This window comes from Adiantum capillus-veneris, chromosome 2, assembly GCF_014529385.1.
Source record: "Adiantum capillus-veneris isolate H3 chromosome 2, ASM1452938v2, whole genome shotgun sequence".
Classification (NCBI taxonomy): Eukaryota; Viridiplantae; Streptophyta; class Polypodiopsida; order Polypodiales; family Pteridaceae; genus Adiantum; species Adiantum capillus-veneris.
Genome location: NC_140932.1, coordinates 8840872 through 8866729, shown reverse-complemented (window position 1 = coordinate 8866729; position 25858 = coordinate 8840872). Strand labels below are relative to the sequence as shown.

Genomic DNA, 25858 nt, shown 5'->3' with positions numbered 1-25858 from the left:
AAAAACCTTCCAGATACAATAATACAGACATTTGTGCTTCAGAGTATGTGTGTGTAGCCCAATATGAGAAACAAGACTACTATACCCGCAGAGATGCAAAGCAATGGAAGGGCGTTATCTACGCAGTGGAATTTGCCAGCACCTATCGACACTTGGAGAACCAAATTTACAAGTCCTGCCATGACAGGCCCAAAACCCCCCCATAGAGCTGAGTGTCATTGCTATTTTCCTAATGTGCACATACATGTGTGTATGTGTGAGCGAGCATGCCTCCTCACAGATATGTGGGTTGAGCAAATATACCCTTCCACATAGTTAGGTCAAGCCATGTGTAACCATCTCCCTTGCCCACTGCAGGTCTGCAAGGGCAGTGTGAAGAATACTGAAGGCAACTCAACAGCATCCCCCTTATGAATTTAAAACCTAGGTAGGGATCGTAAACCCAAACCCAAGCACATTACAGAAGGAGCTACAGTATTGAATAATGTAGTTTATAAAATCTTTCCATTTAAGTGATGGACAATACCAAGATGATGGAAGTTAAACACAACAGCGTCCATTTGATAAACAGCTTGTTGAGAAACATACCAAAAAACTGATGTATACAACTAGAACACGGTTTGAACATGATATTGTAAACTTCAACACCACAGGCTAGATGGAAAACTCCACCTAATGGAGCAAAGCTGAGCCACAGAAGCGCACCTCATGGAGTCTGGAACCCACACATTTGTTCACTTGTTTCATCCAGACCTCACTTGTAAGTTTGGCAAAACATCAAATTCAGTCCCTTCCATTTTCTTGGAACATCACGAGCCGCAATGAACAAAATGCACATTCATTCGTGCTTGAGAAACATGGCATCAGATATTGAAGTTGAACCAATATAAACCTCTTCTATTGACCTTGATGGCTGTCCCTGTGTCAAAGGTGGCAGGATGTCTTGTCTTTGGTGAAATGCGAAAGAGGAACCCACCACGCACTGCCATCTTTCTTAACTCTACTAGATATACCAGTCAAAGGCTCATCAACATCAAGGTCCACCAGAAATTCTTCCTCAACAGCTCCTTTGCGTCTATTGTAGAGACGTTCTACGCTGTAATACTTCCTGCAGGAAATCAGTTTTGAACCATCTGGATGCTCTCTGGTAGCCTTCTGCAATTCGCTCTGAGCTCCTTTCAAAACAGGGTCCAGCTGCCTTGCTGGTGGCAAACCAAGAGGCCTTGTCCTTAAATTCTCTGGTAAAGGTTCTCTAGTTTTTGGTGGGGTCTGTAAAGATGATGAAACCTCTGCAGTACTATGCCCACTTAAAATTTTTCCGTCTCCTTGTGCCCCACCACCCGCATTTTTCTGCAGGCTTCTCTCTGCAGTCGAGCATCGACCTTCGACAGTACCATTTGTTCTCAGGGCCTTTGAACCTACTATGTTCACCACATCCTTTGAAGCTCCTTTCATCAAAATGTCCTTTGAGGTATGTGATCTGTTGATAAAGTCAGCCTTTTCACAGCGTGATTGTGTTTTCACCATATTCTTTGATGTTTGTATATGGTTTCTGTACACTGCCTTTTTACAGATTGTTTGTGAGTCATTTTTGCCTTTGCGCATTTTATCTTCAGCCTGCCCTTGATTCTGTTTAAGTCTGGAAGATAAAGTTGAAGAATGAAAAGAGCCGATAGCTCCCCTCATCTTTTTAACAGATGTGGAAGGCCTTCTCCGTTCATAATTCAAGAACGGCCTGGATGGAGGTTTGTGAAGATAGTGATCCCGACCAGGTAGTGCATTCTTTATCTCGACCACCCTAAAGATGTGGACTTTCATCACTAGCTTCTTCCTGTCAATCAGTTCAAAAACACAAACATCACCTTCCTCCAGACCATGATCAAGCGAGAACTTCCTCCACCCACCACTCAGACCATTTCGACTTCCAAGCCACCTAGCAGTCCATGCCTTCCCAGTGCCATCAAGAAGAGTTGCTTCCTGTATTTCCTGAGGAAGATATTTGACGGCAAAGTCCAACGACAATGACTGCATGGAGATAGAAAGGTTCTCTCTCTCTCTCTCTCTCTCTCTCTCTCTCTCTCTCTCTCTCTCTCTCTCTCTTTGTGGATTTCAAAAAAGCTTTTAACATGGTACCGCGAGGAAATCTTTGGAGGCGTATGCAAAGCCTTCAAGTGCCGAGAGAATTTATGCATGCAGTCTTTCGCATCTACCAGAAAGTGATATGTCGACTACGTATGGGAGATGGAATTTCAGAATTTTTTGCAAGCTGGAATAGACACTCCAAGTAGAGAATCTACCATGACACCACAATAAATCACTTCAAAACAGTTCAAAGTTCACAATTGATTCGACATTGGCCCGACGGAGTTCCGTGCCTAGAGATGTTGGCCCTAAAGACTGGCGCCCCTTTCGGTATTTCTTTTTGTATTAATTTGTTGCAAAAGTACAAGTGAGTGGGAGGCTCTCACTCTCAGACTCTACGTCCAGATGCTCTGAGAAGTGGGAAGCCTGCCCACTTATTTAAAGGTTTACAAGGGATGCTAAAAGCAAAGCTCTCTCTCACAAGCTCTCTCTTGAGAGAATAAAGCAAAAGCTCTCTCTCTCTTCTCTTGCAAAGTGCGTAACCAGAAAAAGCAGCCCAAAATCTGCCACGCAAAAGCTGCCACGTCACTGTACGGATCTCTGTGATCTGCGCCGCAAATTGCGGGCCTGTTTGTATGGTGCAACCACGTCATCACTTCCGCGAATCTGCCACGTCAGCATTTGCAGCCAAGGGAGGGTGTATGTGAGTGTGCACTGGGCAGCCATGTCACCAGCTTGTGACATACCCCCCTCTTGAAAGCATTATAATCGCCCTCGATTACGCCTACAAAACAGACAGAAGCCATAAATTGTCTTAGCAGACACTGACTGTTAGTACTGACGTACTAGGAACACACATCTAGCACATGTACCAAACCGACAGTAACACCACACGACATCACAGGACATCACATGACAAATCACATTCAACATTCATTCGGATCTCAGACCATGATTTATCGGCAATGCAATTAGCAATCGCATCTAGATCCACTCAAGACCTCATAGATGCCCGATTGACTAATCCCTATTGCAACCATGTCTATCGAGATCATTCAGATAAAAAATGCTACAGTCATTTCCTCTATTAGTTCCTGAACTAAACAAGTCAAGAACAAATCACTTTCATATTATCCGGAATTCCATTTCATAAAGTTATACAGCAGAATACTGTCAGCTCTCAGTATCCCTGAAGCTCAAAGAGACATCAGTGACTCTAGTATAAAAAATCGAGGCAATCTGTTGACAAAGGAGCGGAGTAACTCCCCTCTCGTGCAAACCCACTGCACCACATATCCAGCCAAGCTGAATTCGGGATTCCATTTGCAATAGACTATGCTAAACCAAAAAGCTTCAAGGTAAAGTTTCACAATCTGAGGAGTATCTGCTAGGTCCTCCTCCTCCATCTACTTCGCATCCAATGCAGGATAGTTCCTGAATTTAACCAAGAACCGCCTTCTCACTTTACCCTTAATCTTTTTGTCCTTATGTGCCAATACCTGTTCCATAACAAGGATCTCCTCGTTTTCTTCCACTTTGGGTTGCTCGTCAAGCTCCCTATTAGGTGCAGCGGAATGATTGTTTACGCTTTGCTCAAGATGAGTGCTCCGAACTGTGCTCAAGGTTCCTTTTGTTCTTATGGAAGGTAGAGCCTTCCGTTCTTTATGAGAGAATGCTATGATCACAAACAAAGTGAATGGACACTGTGCGTGCAAGTGTATGAGACTGAGAGATAGAGAGAAGAGAGATACGACACCAGAGACGTTGTAAAACCCTCCTCCGAAGGCCCCACTCTCGTCGGCGAGAGTGGTCTACTTATTGATTGCACAAAGTGGTACAATGACGATGCATGGAAACTGATGCAACTTGGGACTATGCCGGTGACGACGACAGGGATGACGACGACGACTCTAGGGCTGAAATCTGCGGTCTTCTATCTGCTGTCCATAAAAACGCTATGGCTGAAAATCTGGGACTGATTCGGGGTGGCTGAAAACTGCTGTTTTAGCTGCGTTTTTTGAGGGCTGAAAATGGGGTACTTCTGCAATCATCTAGGGCTGAATCTGTTGTTTTCCTACTGGCTGAAAACGATGGCATCTGCTGCAAATGAGGCTGAAAATCCAAAAACGCTAGCAGCTTGGTAGCGTTAGTGAAAACGCTAGGGATTTGGGACTGTTGGCGAGGACTGCAAAGCTGAAAACGCCAAGGCTTGAGGTAGGTGATGATGAAGACCAAAAACGCTAGGCTGATGGGAGAGGGGCTCGCCAAGGGAAGCTTGGGGAGGTCTTGCTGAGAGAGGGGGGTACCTGCTGCCTGTGGCCTGTTGTGCTCCTTGCTCATCTGCCAAAGAGTGCTAGCTTTGGTTTGCTTAAATACAAACTTAGCAAAATTGCCCTACCTACTATTGTTGGAAAGTCACTTAAAAATAATAAGTGAAAAATGTCAAAATTAGGGAAAATAGGCTAAATGCACTGGAAAAATCCCCTAACTGATTCTAATGGATTTTGATGGGAATACTGATGATCATGCTGTGTGTAACCAAAGGATATGCATCTATGCTAAGTGACTGGGCATGCACGGTCTACGAATAGACTCACAAAAGTGCCAGATCACTTCTAATCTAGACTTGACTGGACTGACTGAACCTTGATCATGCTGTAGCTTGTCCACGGACACATAGGGTTGGATGTGTCACGTGACATCCCCTCCTTTTCAAAGTGAGGTACTCGTACCGAATTGTATGGCATCGAGGGAGATCGCCAATAGCATCCGGAATCCTGGAAGGGACTCTTTGCCAACCCACTCTGATATGTGGGTCGTGCGGTACTTGAACTTCATAAAGGTCTGCAGCGCTTGCTTCTTTGGGCCGCGCCGAAAGCGACACAAAGTCTTATGTGGCTCCTTCGATGCTTCAACTTCGTCTAGAGTCGTACTTCTTCCTTCTTTAAGAATCTCCGTGGTTGAAAATTCTTGAAACCATTTCCAACACAAAACCATGAACATACCTATTTCATGTAAAGTGAGTGGAAAAAATCTTGTCTTCGCTAAAGACTGTGTATGCAATGTAGATGAACATAGAGACGGAGTGACAACCCGTTCATCAAACACATGCAAACAATGAGATCGAATCTTTCTCTTATGATCTAGAGTAATCAACTGTGGCAAAACACAATGGAAATGCACATGCTTGGTGCTCATACTTTCATGTGCTCGTTCGGAAACTGTGTCATGCCAAGGAAGAGACATGGAATGTGACTTCCTTGAATGCATATTTTTCAGCTTTTCATGAACAATCCGCATACATTCGTGCTCATCTATGAGTAAAACGTGTTCAACGTACAATATGTCATGCCTAATAAAAGGGATCACATAAAGACGCTGACTAAAATACAGGAAATGATCACGAATGAAACACTCGAACAATGTGTGCGTATCAATCATGCGAACACATAATACTTCCTGTGAGGGTTCTTTGGACCTAGGCTCGAGAGCCAAGATCAATCCTTCGTGATTGATTGAATCTGCAACGAGGTTAGCTTCGCTAGAAAAAGCATCAACTAACACATCATCCTTGTGAACAATCACATCTTCTTCATGCAAATCATCATGCTTGTGAGAAATCACATCTTGATCATGCAAATCATCATGCTTGTCTTTATCATCCAAATTATCATGCTGATCACAATCATGCAAATCCTGTGTGTCATGCTTTGGAGAAAAAGAGACTGAGAGAGTCTCCTTCTCCTGAATCCTTTCAATCTTGTCTTGCACATTAGCAATGAGAGATGGAGAATGAACAATGTCCTCTCCATGCATAACAATGGGAGAATCACTTTTGGCATTGAGAGTGAAAGTATTAGCCTCTCAATGAATGAGAGGGTTAGCATCACGAAACCATCGAATGCCCAAAATCATATCACATCCTAAGAGAGGAGAGACAACAAATCTTCCAGTGAAGGCAGCTTGTTGAATTGCAAACAACACATCAAGGCACTCCTCCATGATGAGAGTGTCTATACCGGGAAGAAAACCAGAAACCTCGATAGGAGATCTCTGACTAACTTTGAGGCGGGCTCTCTCAACAAGAGAGGGACTGATCACATCATACATACTACCTAGGTCAAACAATATGACAAAATGCTGCCCTGACGTACGACCATAACATTTAATGAGAGAATCATCAATGGGAGGGTCATGAGAAACTTGGGGTACACTCGTGTTATCATTAATTGCATTGACAGAGGAAGTGGGTTCTGTGGATTCTTTAGATTCATTCGATTCAAGCTTAGGACATGTTCTTTTTATGTGACCCTTAATGTGACAATGAAAACAACGACCTTCCTTAGAATAAGTGCTTTGCTCTTCCGACGTGATGTATCCTCCTACAATTCCTTGTGCGACCTTTCCATCTGGAGTAAGCTTAGGTTTTAGCAATTGTGTTAGCCTTACCCTTAGATTCATTGAAAGAATTCTTTTCTGAGAGACTGGTGGAAGATTGGTTAGAAGAGTTACCATTCTTACCATTCTTACTGTTCTTATCGTTCTGAGGGTTCTGAGAAGTTTGCAAGGTACTTGTGGACGTCTTGTTCTCCTTAGGCTTTCCCTTGTTGTGCTTCATCTCCTGTGCGAGAGCAATCGCTACCGCCTTGTTGAGATCGATTGTATCGAAGACTTCTACATCAAACTTGATATAGTCATCTAATCCAAAAAGGAATGCCTCTTTGCGTTCATCATCCGACTTGCGTAATTGGGTACCTAGCTGCAAAACACGATTAGAAAAAGACATAACCGGCATACCATTTTGCTTGAGAGCGCGCCAATCGTCCTTCAATTGTGCGAGGTACTGAGGTGGCATAAACCGCGCCTTGAGCTTGTCTTGGAAATCACCCCAATTGAAGGAAAGGGGCGTGAATTCATCGGCTTCCTCTAGGTGCGCGACTAACTGTGCCTCTTGCCATGCATGGTACCAATTGATGGCATCACCGGCAAGGTACATAGCTGCCTCAAAACTTTGCTATTCTCCGTCTTCTTAGTTGTCGCAAAATAAGCATTAAATTGATGCAGCCAAGAATGAATAACCGTAGCATCCATCTTACCATCATACTTACTGAAAGTCGACTTCTCTGTGACTGGATGGTTGCAATCCGCGTCGTGGCTTGCGCCACTTGAGGAACTCCCAAGATCTTTGGGTGGTTCGGATTTCGAGGCTAGTACTTATCGAATCAATTCTTGAGTGCGTAGTTCTCGTTGAGCCTCACGCTCGATCTCCAAAGCCACTCTTTGAGCTGCACACTCGGCCTAAAAGGCCGCGCTTCGTGCTGCCTCTTCCGCCTTTCTTTGTTGGTTTCTTTCTTTGCGTTCGTCGCGCTCGCGTTCTAAAGCAAGGCGATTGTCTTCTTGTTGTGCGGCAAGTCTTGCGTTTCTTTCGTCGCACTCACGGTCCTTAGCTGCTTGTTCTGCGGCAAGTCTTGTGTTTCTTTCGTCGCGCTCACCGTCCTTAGCCTCTTGTTGTTCTGCTTTGATTGAGAGTTGTGCCAACGCAACTCGATTCATTTCTTGTTGTTGTGCCATCATGTCCAACATCGACTTGACCATCGCCTCCATAGACGTGGGTCCAACTTGTGGCGTAGATGGCGAAGAGGGAGGGTTGGAAAAATCTCCTGGTGCGGAGAATCCTTCATCGCCTCTCTCATGCTCATCACCTGTATGCGAAGTATCCATTCCGCTTCGGGTGACGACCATGCACTATGATCTTTGGTTCTTAAGTTCACGAGGAACTTGAGTTCTTCAGGGTCTTGAGGTTTTCTTTTGCTTGCAAATCGCGTTTGAGAAGGATCTTCTCTTCACCCGAGTTCTACTCCTTTCCGCGGGGGCACCCCTTGGCGGCCTTGCGCTCACACTGTTAGGTGCAGCGGAATGAATGTTGTATTTTCTCAAGATTAGTGATCTTTATTGCTCAAGGTTCCTTTTAGTTCTTAGGGAAAGAGAGAGCTTTCCATCTTATAGAGAGTGCTATGATCACGAACAAAGTGAGTGGATATTGTGCGTGCAAGTGAATGAGACTGAGAGAAGGAGACAGAAGAGATACGACACCCGAGAGGTTGTAAAACCCTCCTCCGAAGGCCCCACTCTCGTCGGCGAGAGTGGTCTACTTTGATTGCACAAAAGGTGTACAATGCGTATGCAATGGGGCTATGCCGATGACGACGACGGTGGTGACGACGACGACTTGCTGGCTGAAATCTGAGATCTTCTAATCGCTGAATTTCGGGACTGTTTCGGTGGCTGAAAATGACTCTTTCGGCTGCGCTTTCTTGGCTGAAAATGGGGGGAACATCTGCAACCGTCTAGGGGCTGATCTGCTACTGTGTCATAGGCTGAAAACTGCGAGAATCCAACTGCTGAATTCTGCGTTTTTGCTACTGCTGAGCTGGCATTTTTGACAGGGCTGAAAAAACGCTGAATCTGCAATGATGCTGGCGTTTTTGTCAAGGGCTGAAAAACGTTGGCTGGGATGTATCTGCTGAGGTTGGAAAACGTCAGGCAAGAGGACTTGTAGGCGATGGCTTGCTGGGAGGAGACGCCAAAGGAAAGGAGTGGATGGCGAGGGTCTACTGCTGAGGGGGGGTACTACTGAGAAGTTGCCTGTTGAGCGGGAAGCTCCTGCTACCTCTTCTGCCAGAAAGTGCTAACTTGGGTTTGCTTATATATTAACTTAGCAAAATTACCCTACCTACTTTTGTTGGAAAGTCACTTAAAAATAATAAGTGAAAATACCAATAAATAGGAAGATAGGCTAAATGCACTGGAAAATTCCCCTAACTGATGCTAATGGATTCTGATGGGAATTCCGATGATCAAGCTGTGTGCAACCGGAGGATATGCATCTATGCTAAGTGACTAGGCATGCACGGTCTACGAATAGACTCACAAAAGTGCCAGATCACTACTAATCTAAACTGACTAAACTGACGGGAACCCTGCTATGGTGTAGCTTGTCCACGGACACATAGGGTTGGGATGTGTCACGTGACATCCTCTCCTTTTCAAAGTGAGGTACTGGTACCGAACTGTATGGCGTCGAGGGAGATCTCCAACAGCATACGGAATCCTGGAAGGGACTCTTCGCCGGCCCACTCTGATGTGTGGGTCGCGCGGTACTTGAATTTCATAAAGGTCTGCAACGCTTGCTTCTTGGGCTGCGCCGAAAGTGACTCAAAGTCTTCTGTGGCTCCTTTGATGCTTCAACTTCGTCGAGTATCCTGCTTCTTTCGTCTTCAAGAATCTCCATGGCTGAAAATTCCTGAAACCATCTCCAACACAAAACCATGAACATACCCATTCCATGTAAAGTGAAGGGAAAAAATCTTGTCTTCTCTAAAGACTGTGTATGCAATGTAGATGAACATAGAGACGGAGTGACAACCCGTTCATCAAACACATGCAAACAATGAGGTCGAATCTTTTTTGTTTGATCGAAATCAATCAACTCTGGCAAATCCCAATGGAAATACCCATGCTTGGTGCTCATACTATCATGCGCTCGTTCATAAACTGTGTCATGCCAAGGAAGAGACATGGAATGTGACTTCCTTACATACAAACTTTTCAGCTTTTTATGAACAATCCGCATACATTCGTGCTCATCCATTAGAGAAACGTGCTCAACATACAATATGTCATGCCTAGGAAAAGGGATCACATAACGATGCTGACTAAAATACAGGAAACCTTCACGAATGAAACACTCGAACAATGCGTGCGTATCAATCATGCGAACACATATTACTTCCTGTGATGGTTCTTTGGACCAAGGCACGAGAGCCAAGATCGGTTCTTCGGGATCTATCGAATCTTCTTGTGGGGGATGTGTGGACCTCGACTCGAAAGCCAAGATCGATTCTTGGTGATTGATTGAATCTATAATGAGGTTAGCTTCACTAGAAAAAGCATCAACTAACTCATCATCCTTGTGAACAATCACATCTTCTTCATGCAACTCATCATGCTTGTGAGAAATCACATCTTGATCATGCAAATCATTATCATTCAATTCATTATGCTTCTCATCATCATGCCAATCATTGTGCTTATCATTGTCGTTCAAAACATCATCATGCTTCGTACAATCATGAAAATCCTGTGTATCATGCGATGGAGAAGAAGAGACTGAGAGAGTCTCCTTTTCCCGAATCTATTGCATCGGTGCCTGCACTTGAGAAAAGAGTCGCAACATCTCTTACAGTCGTGCTTTGTTCTCGCGATAAAATTCTGCTTGTCTTGCTTGGTTCTCTACTTGTCTTGCTTGGTTCTCTGCTTGTCTGCGTTCCATTTCTGCTTTTCTTTCTTTGAATTCACGATCCAATGTGGCTTGTCGTTCTTTGGCTTCCAAGCGTGCTTGCTCACGCTCACGCGCTATGGCTGCCATTCTTGCGGCATTTCTTGCTTTGCGTTGTAAATTCTGTTTCATAAACAACAATTCCAACTCCTCCATTGGAGTTAGTGCAATCAGTGTCGTAGATGGGGAAGGGTCAGAAAAACCTCCTGGTGGGGAAAATTCTTCTTCGCCTCTCTCATGCTCATCACTTCCAAGCGAAGTATCCATTCCGCTTCGAGTGATGATCATTCCGAAGTTGTGGGTTCTTGTGGTTTCTTGTGGGTTCTTAAGTTCACGAGGAACTTAGGTTCTTGAGGGTCTTGAGGTTCTTTAGGTCCTTGATTCCTGAGAATCTTGGGTTCTTGAGGTTCTTGAGTCTTGAGGGTCTTGGGTTCTAGAGGTTTTCTTTCGATTGCAAATCGTGTTGAAGAAGGATCTTCTCTTCACCCGAGTTCTACTCTTTTCTGCGGGCGCACCCCTTGGCGGCCTTGCGCTCACACCAAGGTTGCTTTTTCCCACCTCACGTCGATTGACCGGCCGCTAAGTGCACGGTCCGCTCTCAATGAGTGAAAAGAGACACAAGGGGAGGCTGGACAAGCCCTTCTTTCTTGGGATTCATGTCACTCTTCAACAAAACACGATTAGGAATCGCCACACCCAAGTAAACTTGGGTTCGTGCGACCTCAACAAGCAAAAAGAAATTCTTATGGTTCTTGTGGTTCTTTCCTTGAGTAATGCAGAACACTTCCAAAGCTCTGATACTAATGTTAGCTGCAACGGAATGAATGTTGTATTTTCTCAAGATTAGTAATCTTTATTGCTCAAGGTTCCTTTTAGTTCTTAGGGAAAGAGAGAGCTTTCCGTCTTATGGAGAGTGCTATGATCACGAACAAAGTGAGTGGATATTGTGCGTGCAAGTGAATGAGACTGAGAGAAGGAGAGAGAAGAGATACGACACCTGAGAGATTGTTAAACCCGCCTCCGAAGGCCCCACTCTCGTCGGCGAGAGTGGTCTACTTTGATTGCACAAAAGGTGTACAATGCGTATGCAATGGACTGATGCAATGGGACTTTGCCGATGACGACGACGGTGACGACGACGACGACGACGACGACGACTTGATGGCTGAAATCTGAGATCTTCTAATCGTTGAATTTCGGGACTGTTTCGGTGGCTGAAAATGACTCTTTCGGCTGCGCTTTCTTGGCTGAAAATGGGGGGAACATCTGCAACCGTCTAGGGGCTGATCTGCTACTGTGTCATAGGCTGAAAACTGCGAGAATTCAACTACTGAATTCTGCGTTTTTACTACTGCTGATCTGGCATTTTTGACAGGGCTGAAAAAACGCTGAATCTGCAATGATACTGGCGTTTTTGTCAAGGGCTGAAAAACGTTGGCAGGGATGTATCTGCTGAGGTTGGAAAACGTTAGGCAAGAGGACTTGTAGGCGATGGCTTGCTGGGAGGAGACGCCAAAGGAAAGGAGTGGTTGGCGAGGGTCTACTGCTTTGTAGGCGATGGCTTGCTGGGAGGAGACGCCAAAGGAAAGGAGTGGATGGCGAGGGTCTACTGCTGAGGGGGGGTACTGCTGAGAAGTTGCCTGTTGAGCGGGAAGCTCCTGCTGCCTCTTCTGCCAGAAAGTGCTAACTTGGGTTTGCTTCTATATTAACTTAGCAAAATTGCCCTACCTACGCCAAAGGAAAGGAGTGCATAGCGAGGGTCTACTGCTGAGGGGGGGTACTGCTGAGAAGTTGCCTGTTGAGCGGGAAGCTCCTGCTGCCTCTTCTGCCAGAAAGTGCTAACTTGGGTTTGCTTATATATTAACTTAGCAAAATTGCCCTACCTACTTTTGTTGGAAAGTCACTTAAAAATAATAAGTGAAAATACCAATAAATAGGAAGATAGGCTAAATGCACTGGAAAATTCCCCTAACTGATGCTAATGGATTCTGATGGGAATTCCGATGATCAAGCTGTGTGCAACCGGAGGATATGCATCTATGCTAAGTGACTAGGCATGCACGGTCTACGAATAGACTCACAAAAGTGCCAGATCACTGCTAATCTAAACTGACTGAACTGACGAGAACCCTGCTATGGTGTAGCTTGTCCACGGACACATAGGGTTGGGGTGTGTCACGTGACACACACCAAGGTTGCTTTTTCCCACCTCACGTCGATTGGCCGGCCGCTAAGTCAACGGTCCGCTCTCAATGAGTGAAAAGAGACACAACGGGAGGCTGGACAAGCCCTTCTTTCTTGGGATTCCTGTCACTCTTCAAAAAACACGATTAGGAATCGACACGCCCAAGCGAACTTAGGTTCGTGCGATCGCAACAAGCAAAAAAAAAAATCTTGTGATTCTTGTGGTTCTTTCCTTGAGTGATACAAAACACTGACAAAGCTTTGATACCAATGTTAGGTGCAACGGAATGATTGTTTGCGCTTTGCTCAAGATGAGTGCTCCGAACTGTGCTCAAGGTTCCTTTTGTTCTTATGGAAGGTAGAGCCTTCCGTTCTTTATGAGAGAATGCTATGATCACAAACAAAGTGAATGGACACTGTGCGTGCAAGTGTATGAGACTGAGAGATAGAGAGAAGAGAGATACGACACCAGAGACGTTGTAAAACCCTCCTCCGAAGGCCCCACTCTCGTAGGCGAGAGTGGTCTACTTATTGATTGCACAAAGTGGTACAATGACGATGCATGGAAACTGATGCAACTTGGGACTATGCCGGTGACAACGACGGGGATGACGACGATGACTCTAGGGCTGAAATCTGCGGTCTTCTATCTACTGTCCATAAAAACGCTATGGCTGAAAATCTGGGACTGATTCGGGGTGGCTGAAAACTGCTATTTTAGCTGCGTTTTTTGAGGGCTGAAAATGGGGTACTTTTGCAATCATCTAGGGCTGAATCTGTTGTTTTCCTACTGGCTGAATACGATGGCATCTGCTGCAAATGAGGCTGAAAATCCAAAAACGCTAGCAGCTTGGTAGCGTTAGTGAAATCGCTAGGGATCTGGGACTGTTGGCGAGGACTGCAAAGCTGAAAACGCCAAGGCTTGAGGTCGGTGATGATGAAGACCAAAAACGCTAGGCTGATGGGAGAGAGGCTCGCCAAGGGAAGCTTGGGGAGGTCTTGCTGAGAGAGGGGAGTACCTGCTGCCTGTGGCCTGTTGTGCTCCTTGCTCATCTGCCAAAGAGTGCTAGCTTTGGTTTGCTTATATACAAACTTAGCAAAATTGCCCTACCTACTATTGTTGGAAAGTCACTTAAAAATAATAAGTGAAAAATGTCAAAATTAGGGAAAATAGGCTAAATGCACTGGAAAAATCTCCTAACTGATTCTAATGGATTTTGATGGGAATACTGATGATCATGCTGCGTGCAACCAGAGGATATGCATCTATGTTAAGTGATTGGGCATGCACGGTCTATGAATAGACTCACAAAAGTGCCAGATCACTTCTAATCTAGACTTGACTGGACTGACTGAACCCTGATCATGCTGTAGCTTGTCCACGGACACATAGGATTGGATGTGTCACATGACACTCCCCATCTTCAGGCACATCGCCTTTAAAAGGCTTCAAGAGACTCACATGAAATGCATTGTGAATCCTCCAAGTGTCGGGCAGCTTTAGTCGGTAGGAGACATCATTTATCTTTGCGGAGATCTGGAAAGGTCCGTAGTATCTCATACCAAGCTTTGGAAAAAGCCTCTCCTTTCCGTTTTTCTTTCTCAGGCGTGCCTTCTCAAAACGTAAGAGCACCCAATCATTCTCCTTCAATTTCAAATCGCGACGATGGTGATCTGCTGCCTTTTTTTGTCTTTCCTGAGATTTCAGCAAAGCCTCGCGGACCTTGGCAAAAGCCGTGTCCAAGTCGCACGTGTACTCATCGGCTTCAAAAATCTCACTTTTCGTGCTTAGGAAGGGTGGAACCTTCAGAGCACCTTCAACAATCTCAAATGGCGTCTTCCCCGTCATAGAGTGTATCGTGTCGTTGTAGGCAAATTCCACCAAAGGTAGATACTTCTCCCATTGAGTCTTCTGATCCGAGATGTAAGACTTCAATAAATCTAGTATCACTGAATTAGTAATCTCAGATTGCCCGTCAGTCTCTGGGTGGAAAGATAACAACCCCGTCCCAATGTTCTCCCAAATTGCCTTCCAAAACAAACTCGTGAATCTAGGGTCCCTGTCGGAGACAATCGTCTCGGGCATGCCATGTAATCTTAAGATCTGGGCCACAAACAGTCTCGCTAAGTGATCCGGCTTGACTGTTTTCTTCACTGGAATGAAATGAGCATGCTTGCTAAATCTGTCAATAACAGTCCAGATACCAGCGTCACCACTCTGTTCTCGGGAAATCAAAAATGAAATCCATTGCAATACTTTCCCATGGCCGGGTAGGTATGGGCAAAGGCTGTAGCAATCCCTGTGCTTTATGCCTGTCAAACTTGACCTTCTGGCATACCAAGCAATTGCGCACAAACTCGTCCACATCCTTCTAGAGTCTCGGCCAAAAGAAATATCTCTCTACCCCTTTCAAGGTGGTAGCAATGCCACGGTGACCCGTAAAAGGTGGACAGTGGCATTCGGTCATAACCTTTTTCCTCAACCGCTGTGTAACGCACAACATGGTTTTCCTCATCAAGTAGCCATCCCGAATGGAATATCCCGCTACTGTCTCCCCATCCCGTATCCGTGTGAAAATGTCTGCAAAATCTGTATCCGTGGCATACTGGTCGACCATATCCTCGAGGCTCCTATGATGTATCGCGGAAATAGCCAGAACCAAGGGTTTCCGAGACAAAGCATCTGCCACGAAATTCTTTTGTCCCTGCACATGGACAATCTGGAAGTGAATTTGTGACAAGATGTTCGCCCACCGCATCTACTTTTCTGATAGCGGCTTCTGTGACAAGTAGCGTAAACTCTGATGGTCTATAAAGACAGTAAAATCGCTCCGAATAGGTAATGTCGCCACTGAGTAAGAGCATGGATAACCGCCAAAAGCTCTTTCTTATAAATCTCAGATGTCAACTCCGGCCTTGAGAACAATCGGCTCTCGTAAGCAATGACATGGCCTTCTTGCATTAAGACCGCACCCAGACAACGACCACAAGCATCACAATATACTTCAAATGACTTCTGCAAGTCCAACAAAGTTAAAACTGGTCCTGTAGTCAATTTCTCTTTCAATGTCTGAAAGGCAGTCACGTCTGTGGGTCCGCACGAGAAAGGGACTCCTTTCTGTGTCAAGATATGCAAAGGGGAAGCAACCTCTGCAAACTTTCTAATGAACCGCCAACCGCCTGTAGTACGAACACAATCCCAAGAAGCTTCTAACTTCATGGACATTCTTCAAATCGGGCCAATCACAGATAGTCTCTATCTTGGCCGGGTCCATCTGCACTCTCGCTGCTGAGACAATGTGTCCCAAAAATTGTAGGAAAAATTCACTTTTCTTCGCATTAATCACCAACTTGTGATCTCGTAATGCCTGAAAGACCCGAAAAAATGTTCTCTATGTTCTGCCTCATCCTTGGAGAAAACAATGATGTCGTCAAAGAAAGTGCCAACAAATAAATAGTCTATACTCTCAAAAAATCATGTCCATCATCCGGTTAAATGTTGCAGGAGCATAGCATTGGTTAGGCCAAAAGGCATCACCAAAAACTCAAATAACCCAAAAGTCGTCCGAAAGGCTGTCTTGTAGACATCTCCCGGCTCTATTCGGATCTGATGATATCCGCTTTACAAGTCGATCCTACTAAAGCACGAGAATCCCTATAGTGGTCAAGTATATCATCGATTCTAGGAATCAGAAATTTGTTCTTGATGGTGATTTTGTTGAGAGCTCTATAATCGATGCACATTCTCCAAGATCCGTCTTTCTTCAAAACCAACAACACAGGAGAGCAATATGGTGAAGTACTATGCTGGACAAGACCCTTTTCCAAGAGGTCTTTCACTTGGTTCATCATTTCTTCGTTCTGGGCTCGGCTCACACGATAAGGTGGCTGGTTAGGTGGTGTGCTTCCACGTATAAGATCAATGGTATGATCCTCAGGACGAGCGGGTGGTAACTCGCCTGGCAAGCCCTCTGAGAAGCAATCGGCATGAGTGTGGAGAAAATCTTGGCATTCTTTATCAAGTTCAGACATATTTGTTCTATTCTCATCATTCATCTCTCACAAAAAGATCGAGTAAACAACCAGACTGGATTTCATTAATTTTGAAATGGCCGAAGCCGATACAATAGGGACAGACTCGCCCTTAAGTTTTACATCTAGTACAATGGTTCTGCCCTTCTCTGTAGTCAAAGTCGCTTTTCTCTCCCGATAGTCGACCACAACGTTGTTCTTGTGGTACCACGGAATTCCCAAGAGGACATCACAACCTTCCAAAGGCATTATGTAGAAGTCCTCATGCCCCAAATACCTCTGACAATGCAACCGAAGTTTGCCAATGACAGGTGTAATGGCTACGTCCCTGCAGGGTGCCGATAGAACTGCCTCTGCTAGTGGTCCCATCCGATCGGGCGTGATCTCGAGCCGCGCCGCCAATTCATGTGAAATGAAGTTGGCCTTGGCTCCTCCATCAAAGATGATCAAGACTTCTTGGTCTTTTACTTTGCCCCAAGCTCGGCAAAGTTCTGTACTCTCGTCCATCATGCTGGGGTCAATACCCACGCAATCTGGAACCATTCCTGTTTTCATCTTGCGTTTTCGTCCACGTTTCTCAGCTGCTTTCAAACTCTCAGGGCCTTTCTTCGTCCTTGTCGTTATGTTCTTTCGGTGCCTTTTTAGGGCACTTCGCGGACATATGCCCACTTTCTCCGCATCCAAAATACTTCCCCTCTTTGATGTAAAGAGCTCTGTCTTGAGGAGTGAGTTTGGGTCGTGCATCCTTTTCTTTCTTTTCTCGGTTGCTCTTCCTCTTTCTACTTTCATTTTTCGAAGTCTGTTCGGTCCTTTGCGTCATGATTTCATCTGTGAGGTAGGTCAAACTGCCTGAGTGAATGGCAAAACCCCGTTTCGCATGACTCATCAACTCCTGAATGGAAGCTGACTTTTGTTCTACGCAGTGATCTCGGATCTCTATAGGAAGACCCAAGGTAAACCGCTCAATTTGTTTTTTGAACGAGATCTTCTTAAATGAAGAGACGGGTAGAAAAGAGCTCTAGAATCTCTCGCAATAAGCGTCCACTGTATCCTTCTTGGTCATCCGAAGATTGTTCCAAGCAGTTCGTATGTCGCGTTCATACTCTTGAGTCAGCTCAGAAGAAATAAAAAGCCTTTTAAATTTCATCCATTTGACTGGCGCTGTCTTGTTAAATAGAAGCGTGGACCACCAAGTTCGAGCATTTCCCTTAAAGTAAGAGGCAGCTCTCCGAACTTGGAGTGCTCTGAGTAACGTCCTCCAGAGAAAGCTATGTCAAACTACTGTATGAAAGACAAAGCCTTCGAAGCATCTCTATAACCAGAAAACGTGTCAAATTTAATTGACTGTCTACCTTCCTTAAACTCTCGGACTTTCTTGTTTTATCTTCCAGAAAGTCATACTGGTTGGCTTTATAAAAATTCTTCTTCTTTGCATAAAAGCTGCTGTCGTCAGAGTCCGAACTATCTGAAGACGAGTCCTTTGTAGAACTGTCAACCACGGGGCGAGATTTAGGCTTCTTTGCCTTTTTCTTGCCTTTTCGAAGCTTTGCTTTTTGCTTCGCTTTTTGCCTTTTCTATCTTCTTCCCTCGAGTCAGAGGAGCTAGAAGAACTGTCAGAAGAAGAAGAAGAACTGGGTACTCCTTCAAATCAAACACGCTTCTTCTGTTTTCTTGCCGACGCAAATGTAGACTGACAACCCAAATAACCCGGGAAGTCAGCGCCTTTCTTCTGCTTTTTGTAGTGCTTTTCTGCTTTGTTCAACGCGTCAAAAAGCTGAGCAATTCATGCATCAACCACCTCTTCTAATTTTTGCTCTGTATACATCCTTGGAGTAGGAGGTTTCTTCAGGGCCGATTTGAGGGGTGGTTCTATGGTCTGTCGCCATTGTGCATGCACCTCGGCGAAGGAGGTCCTTTGCAAAATTTAGCATCATCTTTGTTGCATCGCCGATCAATCGTCAACGCTCCATCTCTTTGAGCACCGCCTGAGTAGGCTGAGGCGGGTCATACTCGCATGAATCCTCGTTGTGATCTCTTCCCGCATCTCTGGATGCAAAGGAAGTCGACTAATCTCTGTCTGAAGCCATAGGTGCCGCCTAAAAAGGATCAAATTTCCCGTAGAAGAGAAATCGGCCGTGCTCTGATACCACTGTAACAGACTTGGACACTCCAAGTCGAGAATCTACCGCGACACCACAATAAATCACTTCAAAACATTTTACAGTTCACAATTTATTCGACACTCGCCCTGGCGGAGTTTCGTGCCTAGAGATGTTGGCCCCAAAGATTGGCGCCCCTTTCGGTATTTCTTTTTGTATTAATCTGTTGCGAAAGTACAAGTGAGTGGGAGGCTCTCACTCTCAGACTCTGCGTCCAGATGCTCTGAGAAGTGGGAAGCCTGCCCACTTATTTAAAGGTTTCCAAGGGATGCTAAAAGTAGAGCCCAAAAGTTTCAAAATCAAAAGCTGTCTCTCTCTCACATGCTCTCTCTATAGAGAATAAAGCAAAAGCTCTCTCTCTCTTCTCTTGCAAACTGCGTAGCCAGAAAAAGCAACCCAAAATCTGCCACGCAAAAGCTGCCACGTCACTGTACGGATCTCCATGATGTGCGACGCAAATTGCGGACCTGTCCGTACAATGCATCCACGTCATCACTTCAGCGAATATGCTACGTCAGCATTTGTGGCCAAGGCAGGGTGCATGTGAGTGTTCACTGGGCAGCCACGTCACCAGTTTGTGACACAAGCACCATTGGTGTCAAACAAGGATGCCCACTTTCCCCAACCCTCTTTTTTTTCCGAGAAAAAGATTCTTCTATTAGTTAATGAAACTGCCCATGGGGCTACAACCACCTCTACAAGAGAGGGCTACAACAATCATGATGGAGAGACTCTCCCAATGAAAAAACAGCATGTGTACAATGAGGCTATATCAAGAAATGGGAGGAGGGAAAAGCCACATACGTGGACGGTAATGCCATCTGAGTACACCCTGGACCATGGTGAAGAAATTCTTAGGACGCTAGAGTCGAAGGAAAGCCTTTCTAAGCTCCCACATGTGGTCGGAGCTTCCCTGGAGTCTCTCTAGCTGTCCTCTGAGAGTATGGACCAGCTCTAGCCAAAGATCGCGAACAGTCTCTGCTGGTGATACAGGGCGAGCCTCGAAGATGCGGAAGTAGCGGGCCCGCCAGATCAGCTCCCAGCACTCCTCTCTCTCACTGCACCACTCCTATGGAGTAAGCTCTGTGGCACGTTGGAGTGTAGGTCGACCCCCCTGCATCACTATCATCCTACTAGTGGAAGATAGCTCAAACTGTAGTGGCGGGCCCGTGAGAGTGGACCAAGCAGCTGCCCCCCAAGTGTACTGCCGAGTTGTGGAAAGAGCTGGCATCAGCCGAAGAACACGAAGCCACACCTGTTGTGCCAAAGGACAGTCCCAAAGACAGTGACGCTGATTCTCCACAAGATGGTCACAAGCTGCACATGCGGCCGAGAGACCACTATGTACAAGCCAGCTTCCAACTGCTGCAGCTCTGTGTGCAACCAGCCACTGGAACAAAGTGACTCGTCTCGATTGTCTGGAGTCCCACAACCTCTCCCAAAAAGCTTCCAAGAACTCAGCTGTGAGACCCTCCTCCTGCCAATGAGGGGTTGCAACAGGACGAGCCTCTCTCTGTGCTGCTAGTATGTGACGTCCCAGCCGAACAGTGTACTGAAAGAAAGGGACACCTAGGTGGTCTGCAGAGGAGAAAGGGTCCCTCCAAAGCCACTCTCCAGGATCCCACTGTACTCCTGCCAATGGACAGCTCTCCCAAGCCCACTCTCTCTATTGGCCAGACTCGAGAGCTGTTGGATCGGGATCTATGACACAACTCCTCCCACAGATGCCCACCACTCCGATCCTCTGAAAACAGCACTCTGCCACCTGTGGGGCCTCTACTGCAACTCGGTGTAAGCGTCCCTCACCCTGTAGCTCGAAAAACAGGGAGGGTATAGTCTCCGAGCAAGCCCGAACTAAGATGAGAACCTCCAGTCGCGTGAAGGCTCCCATCCATCTGGGTGCTACTAACTCGAGAGGTGTGAGCCACTCAGCTGGTATTGCCTCTAAGATGTCCTGACACATGCTGTGCATCCCTCTCATGCCCTGTAGCTGAAAGCCCTGAAGCTCCTCTGACAAACCTGTAAACTGTAACCAGTCACCTAGAGAGCGTGCTGGACCCTCTGCCATGGGACCCCAGGAAACATGAGGCCGCCTACCAACCAAGTGGCCTCTCTGAGTGCTAACCATGGGGTTCCAAAAAAGGGGCTGTCTCAAGCGCTCCTCCGTGCAAGTAGGCTAACGCTGCTCCAAGCCTCGCCGCAGTTCCTCCCAAGATCGGAGCAAACTCACAGAGAAGCGGTCCTCCAGTCTCTTGCTCAAGCCAACTCTGCGCATCTTTGTGAAAATCCATCTAGTCGAGGGTCGTGGGGGGCCTCCAGCCTGAGGCACCCTAGCACTAAGCCGTTGAAGCAAGAACTCCTTCTAGGGCTCCTCACCTGGAAGAAGTCCTCTGACGATGAACTTCCCAAGAAGGGCTCTGCTCTGCTGTGCTGGGTCTATGATCCCTGGCCCTCCCTAAGAACAAGGAAGAGTGATGACCTGCCATGCTACTTTGGCCCGGGCTATTTGAGTGTCATGCCCTGACCAAAGGAAGTTCCTGATCAGCTTCTCTACCTGGCTGATACAGGAACTCGAGAAGATCCAACAAGAAGTGATGTCCCACATAGTAGCCAACAACACCTGGTTGGCCACTACAACTCTGCTTGCCAGAGAAAGTCGTGCAGAGCTCCAATGTAGCAACTTTCTCCCGAGAGACAGGAGGAGGGGAGCAATCTGTTGCTTGGGAGATAAGTCCAAACCAACCTGACAACCCAAGTACCGAACTGCAGTCCCTTGGGGAATCCACCTGAAACCCTCACCAAGCATCCAATCGGACATAGAAGCACTACCAACCGAGAAAGCCATTGTCTTTCTCCAATTGATCAATGCGCCAGATGCACAACAGAAAGTCTCAAGAGCCTGCTCACACCTGTGAATAGGAAGGGCTAAGCCACGTAAACCAACCTGCTGTGAAACCAAAAACCTGCTCATCGCCTCAGCATAGAACAGAAAGAGGAAGGGGGCAAGACGAGAGCCCTGTCTGACCGAACATGTGAGCATGAAACGAAAACCTCTACCTTCTGACAAAACCTCTACCTCCTGACAAAAGTACCTGACTGAGTGTCCGTCTGTACAAAGCTGACACCCCTCTGATCCAAGCATCTGAGAAGCCCATCCAACGTAGAGTGCCCTCCAGAAAGTCCCAGTCAACTCTGTCGTAGGCCTTCTCAAAATCGAGAAGAAGAATCACGAAATCCTCACCACGAAGCCGCGCTAGAGCAGAAGCCTCCCAAAAAGTAAAGATGTTGTTAAGGATACTGCGCTCCTTGACAAAACCTTTATGAGTCCCATGTATAATGCTCTCTAGAAGTGGCTGAATCCTCAAACTCAGAGCCTTGGCCAGAATTTTGTAGGCTGAGTTGAGGATGGTGATGAGGCGCCATTGTCGAATCTCATCCAAGGAGCCAACCTCCTTGGGAATGAGGTAGATCAGGCCCTCACTCATGCTGTCAGGCATCTCTCATGTGTGCAGGATGTACTGGAAAGCACTACAGAGATCTGAGCCAAGCAAGTCCCAGTTACTCCAAGAAAAAACTGGGAGTCAAGCCATCCTCACCTGGACAGCTACCACGGGGGAGTGCGCTAAGAGCCGTGTGTAGCTCCTCTAACTGAAGGGGCAGCTCAAGCCTCTAGCGCATCTCCTCAGTCACTACAGAGATCTGAGCCAAACAAGTCCCAGTTACTCCAAGAAAAAACTGGGAGTCAAGCCATCCTCACCTGGACAGCTACCACGGGGGAGTGCGCTAAGAGCCGTGTGTAGCTCCTCTAACTGAAGGGGCAGCTCAAGCCTCTAGCGCATCTCCTCAGTCACCAAACAAGGCATCTGTGCCCACACCTACTCTCTGCATGCATCTTGACGCTCTGAGTGAGGCTCTACAGACAGTAGATCACGGTAGAAATCAGTGGCAACTGCACGCATGTCCTCTGGCTCTAAAGCAACTGACCCGTCGGGCCTCCTCAACTGACCGACCTTTGCATGCGAATGCCGAGCTCCCATTGCCTCAAAGAAGCGCCTGTCACTCTGTCACCCACCTGGGTCCACTGAAACGCCTGTCGATGAAAGGCAAACTCATGGCTGACATTTTTTACTTTTTTCAGTTATTATTTTTAAGTGACTTTTGTTGGAAAGTAGGTAGGGCAAATTGAGTAAGTTTGTATATAAGCAAACCTAGACTAGCACTAAATGGCAGAATAGGCAACAGGAGCCAAGCTCAACAGGCAACTTCTCCAACAAGAACTTGGCGGTACTTCCCTCCAAGAACCTCCCCTAGCGTTTTCTCCATCGAGCACCCTCGCCTAGATCGGCATCAGCATAGCGTTTTCAGCATTTGGATCATAGCAAGAAGACCCCAGATCCTAGCGTTTTTTGGAAATTGCAGCCCTAGCGTTTTTGAACATTCCTAGCGTTTGCAGATTTCAGCCTTGGACAGTTTTAGGCAGCGTTTTTCAGCAATGAAGCATCTGCCTATTCAGTCCCTCAAGGAGTAGCAGATTCAGCCCGGAAAGAGCATCAGTTTTCAGCCTAAAGAAACCTCAGTTATCGGCCCTAAACCTGCAGATTTTCAGCGTCAAAGACCCACAGAAAACAGCCCCCAAATCAGCGTTTTTGGACTAGTCACAGATTTCAGCCCATAGCGTTTTTGGACAGCAGTAGAAAGATTGCAGATTTCAGCCCTTAGGTCGACTTCGTCATCACCGTCGTCATTGTCGACATAGCCTAGACTTGCATCAGTCACATGCATTCCCATTGTAGCAGATTGTGCAATCATAAGTAGACCACTCTCGCCGACGAGAGTGGGGCCTTCGGAGGAGGGTTTTACAACGTCTTTGGTGTCGTATCTCTCTTCTCTCTCTATCTCTCAGTCTCATACACTTGCACGCACAGTGTCCATTCACTTTGCTTGTGATCATAGCACTCTCTCATTAAGAACGGAAGGCTCTACCCTCCATAAGAACAAAAAGGAACCTTGAGCACAGTTCGGAGCACTCATTTTGAGCAAAGCGCAAACATTCATTCCGCTGCATCTAACATTAGTATCAGGGAAAGAACCACAAGAATCACGATAATTTTTTTCTGCTTGTTGCGGTCACACGAACCAAAGTTTGCTTGGGCGTGTCGATTCCTAATCATGTTTTTGAAGAGTGACAGGAATCCCAAGAAAGAAGGGCTTGTCCAGCCTCCCCTTGTGTCTCTTTTCACTCATTGAGAGCGGACCATGCACTTAGCGACCGGCCAATCGACGTAAGGTGGGGAAAAGCAACCTTGGTGTGAGAGCAAGGCCGCCAAGGGGTGCGTCCGCGGAAAAGAGAAGAACTCGGGTGAAGAGAAGATCCTTCTCGAACACAAATTGCAAGCGAAAGAAGAATCTCAAGAACCCCAAGAACCAAGACCCCCAAGAACCAAGACCCCCAAGAACCCAAGAAAGGCCTACGAAGAACAAAGGGCAGCCATAGATCGTAAATATGAAGAAGGAATGGCAGCCATAGAGTGTCAGTACGACTTGGAAGAAAAAGAAAGTCAAGCCAAATTTGATCGCGAGAACAAAGCAAGACAAGCAGAATTTGATCGCGGAACAAAGCCATCAAAGAAAAGAGCGACCAACACATGAAAGAATTCTTGCAACTCTTTTCTCAAGTTCAGGCACAGATGCAAGAGATTCAGGAAAAGGAGACTCTCTCAGTCTCTTCTTCTCCAAAGCATGATACACAAGATTTGCATGATGATAAGCATGATTGTGAGAAGCATGATGAATTGAATGATAATGATAAGCATGATGATTTGAATGACAATGATAAGCATGATGATTTGGATCATAATGATGAGCATGATGATTGGCATGATCAAGATGTGATTTCTCAAAAGCATGATGATTTGCATGAAGATGACGTGATTGTTCACAAGGATGATGAGTTAGTTGATGCTTTTTCTAGCGAAGCTAACCTCGTTGCAGATTCGATCAATCACGAAGGATCGATCTTGGCTCTCGAGCCTAGGTCCAAAGAACCCCTTCAGGAAGAACCGATCTTGGCTCTCGAGCCTAGGTCCAAAGAACCCTCAAAGGAAGTATTATGTGTTCGCATGATTGATACGCACGCATTGTTCGAGTGTTTCATTCGTGATCGTTTCCTGTATTTTCGTCAGCATTTTTATGTGATCCCTTTTCCTAGGCATGCCATATTGTATGTTGAGGCACGTTTCACTCATGGATGAGGACGAATGTATGCGGATTGTTCATGAAAAGTTGAAAAGTATGTATGCAAGGAAGTCATATTCCATGTCTCTTCCTTGGCATGACACAGTACCCGAAAGAGCACATGAAAGTATGAGCACCAAGCATGGGCATTTCCGTTCTGAAGTGCCACAGTTAATTCCTTTAGATCGGAAGAGAAAGATTAGATCTCATTGTTTGCGTGTGTGTGGTGAACGGGTTGGCACTCCGTCTATTTGTTCATCTACATTGCATGCACAGTCTTTTAGGAAGACGAGATTTTTTCCAGTCACTTTACATGGAATAGGTATGTTCATGGTTTTGTGTTGAAAGTGATTTCAGGAATTTTCAGCCATGGACATTCTTGAAGAAGAAAGAAGCATGACTCTAAATGAAGTTGAAGCATCGAAGGAGCCTCAGAAGAATTTGTCGCTTTCGGAGCGGCTCAAAGAAGCAAGCGTTGCAAACCTTTATGAAGTTCAAGTACCGCACGACCCACACATCAGAGTGGGCCGGCGAAGAGTCCCTGCCAGGATTCCGGATGCTATTGGCGATCTCCCTCAACGTCATACAATTCGGTTCCAGTAGCTCACTTTGAAAAGGAGGGGATGTCACGTGACACATCCAACCCTATGTGTCAGTGGACAAGCTACAGCATGATCAGGGTTCAATCAGTCCAGTCAGTATAGATTAGAAGTGATCTGGCACTTTTGTGAGTCTATTCGTAGACCGTGCATGCCCAGACACTTAGTTTAGATGCATATCCTCTGGTTGCACACAGCATGATCATAAGCATTCCCATCAGAATCCATCA

At 46.1% G+C, this 25858-nt stretch overlaps 1 protein-coding gene across 1 annotated transcript in view; it reads right to left on the bottom strand.

Moving 5' to 3' along the window:
- Positions 1–477: 477 nt before the first annotated feature.
- Positions 478–25858, bottom strand: part of LOC147462351 (uncharacterized) — a 69038-nt gene continuing 43657 nt past the window's right edge. Inside the window, exon 3 of the mRNA XM_086483651.1 lies at positions 478–2025. Coding sequence (XP_086339777.1) covers positions 925–2025 — 1101 coding nt within the window. The 3' untranslated portion in view covers positions 478–924. The remainder of the gene's footprint in view (positions 2026–25858) is intronic.